Source organism: Budorcas taxicolor, chromosome 1 (assembly GCF_023091745.1).
Source record: "Budorcas taxicolor isolate Tak-1 chromosome 1, Takin1.1, whole genome shotgun sequence".
NCBI classification, from domain to species: domain Eukaryota; kingdom Metazoa; phylum Chordata; class Mammalia; order Artiodactyla; family Bovidae; genus Budorcas; species Budorcas taxicolor.
This window is the reverse complement of record NC_068910.1, coordinates 197,014,540-197,022,656: the sequence shown is the minus strand read 5'-3', so window position 1 is coordinate 197,022,656 and position 8,117 is coordinate 197,014,540. Positions and strand designations below refer to the sequence as shown.

The following is an 8,117-nucleotide window of genomic DNA, read 5'->3' as shown; positions in this document are numbered from 1 at the left end:
GTGCGGTAGTTTGAGCATTCTTTGGCATTGCCTTTCTTTGGGATTGGAATGAAAACTGAACTTTTCCAGTCCTGTGGCCACTGCTGAGTTTTCCAAATTTGCTGGCATATTGAGTGCAGCACTCTCAAAGCATCATCTTTCAGGATTTGAAACAGCTCAACTGGAATTCCATCACCTCCACTAGCTTTGTTCTTAGTGATGCTTTCTAAGGCCCACTTGACTTCACATTCCAGGATGTCTGGCTCTAGATGAGTGATCACACCATCGTGATTGTCTGGGTCATGAAGATCTTTTTTGTACAGTTTCTGTGTATTCTTGCCACCTCTTCTTAGTATCTTCTGCTTCTGTTAGGTCCATACCATTTCTGTCCTTTATCGAGCCCATCTTTGCATGAAATGTTCCCTTGGTATCTCTAATTTTCTTGAAGAGATCTCTAGTCTTTCTCATTCTGTTGTTTTCCTCTATTTCTTTGCATTGATCGCTGAAGAAGGCTTTCTTATCTCTTCTTGCTATTCTTTGGAACTCTGCATTCAGATGCTTATATCTTTCCTTTTCTCCTTTGCTTTTTGCTTCTCTTCTTTTCACAGCTATTTGTAAGGCCTCCCCAGACAGCCATTTTGCTTTTTGCATTTCTTTTCCATGGGGATGGTCTTAGCCTCGTCTATATGGGCCTTTGTTGGCAGAGTAATGTCTCTGGTTTTCAATACAGTCTAGGTTTATCATCGATTTTCTGCCAAGAAACAATTGTCTTCTGATTTCAGGGCTGCAGTCACCATCAGCAGTGATTTTGCAGCCCAAGAAGAGGAAATCTGTCACTACTTCCACCTTTCCCCCTTCTATTTGCCATGACGTAATGGGGACAGCTGCCTTGATCTTAGTTTTTCTAAAATTTAGTCTTAAGCCAGCTCTTTCACTCTCTTCCTTCACTGTGGTCAAGAAGCCCTTTAGTTCCTCTTCACTTTCTGCCATTAGAGTGGTATTATCCACACATGTGAGGTTGTTGATGTTTCTCCAGACTGTCTTGATTCCATCTTGTAACTCACCCAGCCCAGCATTTAGTATGATGCGCTCAGCATATAAGTTAAACAAGGTGACAGCAGACAGCCTTGTCATACTCTTTTCTTGATCTTGAATCAGTCAGTTGTTCCATACAGGGTTCTAACTGTTGCTTCTTGGCTCGCATACAGGTTTCTCAGCTCTGGTATTCCCGTGTCTCTAAGAGCTTTCTACAGTTTGTCATGATCCACACAAAGATTTTAGTGTAGTCACTGAGACAGATGGATGTTTTTCTGAAATTTCCTTGATTTCTCTATAATCCAGCAAATGTTGGCAATTGATCTCTAGTTCCTCTTCCTTTTCTAAATCCAGCTTGGAAAGTTGGAAGTTCTTGGTTGCTCCGTGGAGGACACAACTAGCAGTCTGCTGCTGCTGCTGCTAAGTCGCTTTAGTCGTGTCCGACTCTGTGCAACCCCATAGACAGCAGCCCACCAGGCTCCCCCGTCCCTGGAATTCTCCAGGCAAGAATACTGGAGTGGGTTGCCATTTCCTTCTCCAATACATGAAAGTGAAAAGTCAAAGTGAAGTCGCTCAATCGTGTCCGGCTCTTAGCGACCTCATGGACTGCAGCCCACCAGGCTCCTCCGTCTATGGCACTTTACAGGCAAGAGTACTGGGAGTGGGGTGCCATTGTCTAGGTAGCCACAAAAAGCAAAGGCTAAGTCCCTCTGTTGATCCACACAGTCAAAGGGTTCGGCATAGTTAATAAAGCAGAAGTAGATGTTTTTCTGGTACTCAGTGCTAAATATTTATTGGAAGGACTGATGCTGAAGCTGAAACTCCAGTACTTTGGCCACCTGATGCAAAGCACTGACTCATCTGCAAAGACCCTGATGCTGGGAAACATTGAAGGTAGGAGATGGGGACGACAGAGTATTAAACGGTTGGATGGCATCACCTACTCAATGGACTTGAGTTTGAGTAAACTCACGGAATTGGTGATGGACAAGGAGGCCTGTGGTGCAGCAGTCCATGGGGTCGCAAAGAGTCAGACATGACTGAGCGACTGAACTGAACTGAAGTCCCTCTCCTGTGCAACCTGGAGGGCACAACACAGCTGATCCGTCCTACATGTCTTCTCAGGGTGACGCCCTAGCGCAGCCTCAGGACTCCAGGACCTTTCTCCCAAAAGCCTTTGGTATTCCAGCCCTTGGGCTCCCCACGTCCCGCCCATGCTGCGCAGGCGCAGACACCACAGAGCGCCCACTTGACGCACATGCGCACTCTGGTTCGCTGCTAGAGCAAAAATGGCTGCAGCATTGCGCGTGGCGGTGGCCGGAGCCAGGCTCAGTGTTGTAGTGAGAAGTCTCCCGGGCGCTGGGCGCAGCTTGTGCACCCAGCCCGTATCGGTTAACGAACGCATCGAGAACAAGCGGCAAGCTGCACTGCTGGGAGGAGGGCAGCGCCGCATTGACGCGCAGCATAAGCGAGTGAGTTGTGAGGGGGTCCAGGCCAGCCAGCCCGCCCCCAGCGGTCGCGACCTATCACAGCGAGTGCGGCTCGCTGCGTAAGAGGCCTCCCAGCCAATCGACGCGAGGTCTTGAGGGGCGGGGCGAGGCCGAGGATGTTCACCTTGTGAACCTGATGCCTTTCACTGGGCAGGTAAAACCAGGACAAGCACCATTGTGTTTTGTCACTGTCTGCTTTCTCTTTGAAATTTTAGACGAGCCTGGCTGGGCTCCAGCGGCTCACCAGTTAACTTTGGACAAGTTACTTATTCCCCCGGAGTCAGTTTATTCTTAACATAAAATGGCAATAATTCTCCCCTCATAATCTTAGTGGAATAAGATAATGAAACAGCGATAGGCACGGAAAAAAAAAATCTTGCTCTTCTCATGCCTGGTTTAAGAGTGGTAGGAGCTTCTTGCTCCATTATGGAAGCAGGAAAATCAAGACATTTGGCAGGGGAAGTTACATGGGCAAACTTTCCTTCACCTGGGTAGGTGTGTGGTTTGTGTAGGAAACTGGTGGAAACTCTCCCCCCAATGCCAGCCGAAACTCTTATGGGTCTCAGAGTACATCGACCTGCTTGCTGGGTAGGAAAGACACCCTACGAAGCAGGTGTTTGGGTTTTTTTTCCCTGGGGTGGCTTAGGTCAGTCTGGGTGTTTGGCTCAAGTGAACAGCTCAAGCACTGCCACCCACTGCCCGGGGTGCTTCTGTGGATCATTTTAGTAGCAGGAAAAAAAAAAAAACAACAACACTGAGGCCCAGATCAGTGACCTGGGACTTGAGACGAGGTTTGCCCACTGGGTCCTAGACACGTGTGAGTCTGGATTGGTGTGGTGGAAGAGTTAAATAACCAACCTGGAAGGCACAAAAGTGAAATTCTTAGAGATGAAGGACAGTGAGGCATAAACTCACGAGCAGGGGGGTGATGGGGTCTTCAGTGAGGAGATTTGCACCAGCCCTTTATTAAGTTTAAATTGAATGTTGATGTACATGTTGTAAATACCCATTCGATAAGAGCCTGAAGGTGACAGTTCCTTTTTGCCATTTGGGAGTGAGATGTAAATTTGGCTGATAGTGTGTGGTGCCAGGAGTGCCACCCGACCCCGGGTGGCTGTGTTTGTGAGGGAACTTCAGATCGTCCTCTGCAAAGGCCTGTTGGTGCTCTGTGCACTCTTTCTGTTGGGGTCCATGGCTCAGTCCCTCCCTGGATCATCACCCCAACCATTTCCATGTGACCCTACTGGCTTTAGATGTAATCCCCAGAAACTTTTTCTTTTGCCAAAGCTGACTTAGTCAGGAGGCTGACTTGGTTTAAAACGTCTCACTCCACCCGCTTTTACACAATTTTTGGACTACTTCCATAGGGTAGATTTCCAGAAGTGGAATTACTAGGTCAAAAGATCTGAATATTTTTCAGCACTGATATATATTGCCCAGTTGCTTTCCTGAAAACTTATTTTATGCAGTAGTGTGGAGGATTGCCTTTTTGTGTTAATACGCAATGTTAGCTTTGGTCTCTTTCTTAAGGGGAAAATACAGCTAGTTAGAGGTGTTTTTTATGTTGTTTTCTTTTTTTAACAGGGCTGGTGGGGTTCCCTATAGGAAGTCTGTGAACCTGGGGTGTAGCCTCAGATGCTTTGCAAAGCCTGAGTTTTCTACCTCCTGCTTCTCCATTCTTCTTTTTATTGACCTTTGGGTCTCTAATAAATGTTTGTGTTTTGTTCCAGGGTCAGGCTTTCCTTACCCCCTCATTTGCCCTCTCCACCTTTTCCTCCTACTCTTTATTTGTTTTCACAGTTAGTGGCTCTTGGAGCAGCTGGTTTGCCTTGATTGCCTTACTGGCTGAATTCTACTGATAACACCTGTCTGTTGGGCAGGTTGATGGAACAGAGAGAGGGCTTTCATGTGGAGTGAAGGCAAACCCAGTCCTCCTGGCCCTCCCATGAACACTCCTTGCCTACTGACTTTGTGTGTCATGACATTGCTGAATGATTTTTGTTGCATTTTAGGGAAAGCTGACGGCCAGAGAGCGGATCAGTCTCTTGCTGGACCCTGGCAGTTTTGTTGAGAGCGACATGTTTGTGGAACACAGATGTGCAGATTTTGGAATGGCTGCTGATAAGAATAAGGTATCTGTTCACAATGGTGCAGGCCTCCAAGTTGCACTTACCAGCTGTGGCCCTGCTGGTCGTCTACTAGATAATAAAGTCCTGCTGGAACTCAGAATACATTGAAAAATTTCAAGTATCCACTTCTGGAATTGCAGAAGTGCCTCTTGAGAAGCACTGTTGGGGCCACCAGGTTCCCCCTCACCTTTGTCTGCAATTGAAGGATTGTGGGTTCACTGCTCATGCCTTGTGCAAGGTGACTGGCCTAGCTCCCAGGGCTCTGGTGTGGTTTCCCAGTTCTCTAAAGTGTAGAATGACAAACTTAGAAGGAAAGTTGAGAATGTCTTTTGATTGGGTTCTGTTCTGCCTAGGTACCAGGGACCCCTAAAGGCTAACCAGTCACCTTTTTGATATACTTTAAGTTTATGCTTTGGAGTTTTGGAGGTCAGAGTCACCAACACCTATTCTTTCGACTGGGTGTTCTCCAGGATGCACAGAGTTCTTTGGACTCACTGGGTCCATTTTCTTCAGGTCTGTGATCAAAGATTTGTAACCTTGGCAATAAACTAGCCAGCTCCATTTGATTCATTATGAACCACATAGTGACTGTCAGAATTCCAAGCAAAATGCTAGGTTTGCCTTAAGGTTTGGGGGGTGGTATGTGGCTTTGCAGAAATTGCCATGTTTCTTTATATGTCCTCTTCTTTTCTATGAGCCCTCAGTAGTGATAGCCCTAGGGGGTCTCCTGATTATTCTACTTCTAGGAAGGATACAGTGCTTTCACTTGTGGTGATGAAGCAGCAGCCCAGTGCTTGCTGTTGCAGAGCTAAGGCGGGGAGAGGGAGATTCCTTCATGTTCTGTATTTATACTGAATTTTAAGGGATTTGGGGTGGAGTTTTATTTTAGGGTGGGATCTTTCATTGGGGCATAATTGCTAGATTCATGAGAGAAGTCTTTGGATTTTTTAACCTTTATTTTTCTGTTTTTCTGGTAGTTTCCTGGAGACAGTGTGGTCACTGGACGAGGGCGAATCAATGGAAGACTGGTTTATGTCTTCAGTCAGGTATTTTCTACTCTAATTGGCTGAGCTTTCCTTGAGGGCAGAGCCAGGAGTAAAATGTTCTTTTCTTTGAAAAAGAAACAGTTCTGGGGAAAGAATGCTTACCCTCTAGTTGGGGCTGGTGAGGGAATTATTATTATTTTTAGTACATATGTCTCGAGTATTATACTATGTGTTTTTCTTAAGGAGAAAGAGTCCTTAGTCTGTTTGAAGGAGGATCATAGGACAGTAGTCTTGTAAGCGGTCTTGGGAGACAGGAGTTTATCCAAGTGAGTGAGATTCCCTTTGGCAGATTGGGTGTGTGCTGGGAGGGCTGCCATGGTCTGGGCAGTGGATGCATTTGGGCAGAGGGGAGTTCACTCTCAGAACCATAGGCCCTTTTGGGCTTTCATGAATGTGCTCAACCAAGTTTTATTAGGCTGTATCAAGACAGATACAGTTTCTTCACATGGATACCGTAGGAGAATGTGGTAGACAGAATAGTGACTCAAAATCCTAATCCCTGAAACCCGTGAATATGTAATTTTACCTGGCAAAGTAGAATTAAGCTTGCAGATGGAATAAATGTTACTAATCAGCTGACTTTAAAATAGAACAGCTTGGGTTACTTAGGTGGGCCCAGTGTAAGCACAAGGGTCCTTAGAAGTGGAAGAGAGAGGCAGAAGGGGAGGTTGGAGTAGGCTGTGTGAGAAGGACTCCGCCTGCCGTTGCTGCCTCAGAAGAGGGTGGACGGGTCGTGAGGGGAGGAAAGCAAATAGATGGTCTCTAGAAGTTGGAGAGAAGAAGGCAATGGCACCCCACTCTAGTACTCTTGCCTGGAAAGTCCCATGGATGGAGGAGCCTGGTAGGCTGCAGTCCATGGAGTCGCTAAGTCAGGCACGACTGAGCGACTTCACTTTCACTTTTCACTTTCATGCATTGGAGAAGGACATGGCAACCCACTCCAGTGTTCTTGCCTGAAGAATCCCAGGGACAGGGGAGCCTGGTGGGCTGCCATCTATGGGGTCGCACAAAGTTGGACATGACTGAAGTGACTAAGCAGCAGCAGCAGAAGTTGGAAAAGATAAGACAAGAGATTCTCCCCTGGAGCCTCCAGAAAGGAGTATAGACCCGCTAACCATGATTTTAGCTCAATGAGACCTATGTAGGACTTCTGAATTACAGAACTGTAAGGTAATGAATATCTATTGTCTCAAGCCACTGAATTTGTGGTAATTTGTTACAACAGCAATGAAAACTAATGCAAAGAACATGTTGTATACTATTTTTTTGTTTGACTTTTTTTTCCCCTCCACTAAGAGATGGGAATATATATATAATTCTAAATATTCAATTTCTTTTACAGATCTTAAAAGTAGAAGCTTGGTTAGGAACCTAGAATGTTTTCTGGGTTTGGTAGTAAAATAATTATACTTGATTATTTTAAAATTTAAACCATACTAATTTGCGAATAGGATTACTTTTGAAATATTTTAAAACTTTTTTATAAATGAGTCTACCAAATGCCTGACTAGAAAGAATCATTTGTGGTCGCAAAGAGTCGGACACGACTGAGCAACTGAACTGAACTGAGGCAAAAAATTGTACAGAAGGAACCATTAGTAAGATAGCTAGAACAAAGAAGGTTATTGTGCTTTTTGGGCATAGTGTTCTCTGAACTTTAAGCAGATACAAAAATTCATTGAATTGATACTCTGAGTGCCTCTTCTGCCGCTGTTTGGTGGGAGTGTGGTGGAGGTGGAGATGATGAGACAGTTCTTGTCCTGAAGAAGCTAATCATTTTGTTGATGGAGTGGGGCAGAACAGAAATGGCTACATCTACAGTCAGGTTCTGGGCTAGCTCTCAGGACACGGAAAGATCACATTGGGATCCAGGAAAGCTTTAGGGAACATGGGGCATGTGAAATAGGCCCTGAAAGACACTGAGGGGAAGAAGGATGAGCTAGCTTTTTTGTAGTGATCCCCCAGATGTTCATATCTGCAGGCCTTTTTTCTAGGAGGAGTATTCATTTTTCCAGAGAAACAAGGGTGCAGTCCATGGGGTCACAAAGAGTTGGACACAACTGAGCGACTTCACTTTCACTTTTCACTTTCATGCATTGGAGAAGGAAGTGGCAACGCACTCCAGTGTTCTTGCCTGGAGAATCCCAGGAACGGGGGAGCCTGGTGGGCTGCTGTCTATGGGGACGCACAGAGTCAGACATGACTGAAGTGACTTAGCAGCAGCAGCAGTCACAGTCTTTTGTGCGATAATTGGCTGTAGATGTGTTCCTGGTAGAGGGAGGTCAACATTGGCTCATTGTACAGATTGGAAATCTCACCAGTTTTCAGCCTCATCTTTGCTGCCTCTAGTGGCGGGGGCTGTGACAACAGCCCTCTGGTTAGGTTTCTTTAGAGAGTAAACATCCTTTTTCCTCTCCAGGTAAAGAAGAGGCCTTGTG

The 8,117-nt window shown here is 45.9% G+C and overlaps 1 protein-coding gene across 1 annotated transcript in view; it reads left to right on the top strand.

Annotated features, from left to right (window-relative positions):
- The first annotated feature begins 2,297 nt into the window (after window positions 1-2,297).
- PCCB (propionyl-CoA carboxylase subunit beta) overlaps window positions 2,298-8,117 on the top strand; it is a 98,777-nt gene continuing 92,957 nt past the window's right edge. Inside the window, exons 1-3 of the mRNA XM_052638914.1 lie at window positions 2,298-2,486; window positions 4,517-4,636; window positions 5,611-5,679. Of these exons, the coding sequence (XP_052494874.1) occupies window positions 2,304-2,486; window positions 4,517-4,636; window positions 5,611-5,679 (372 nt within the window). The 5' untranslated portion in view covers window positions 2,298-2,303. The remainder of the gene's footprint in view (window positions 2,487-4,516; window positions 4,637-5,610; window positions 5,680-8,117) is intronic.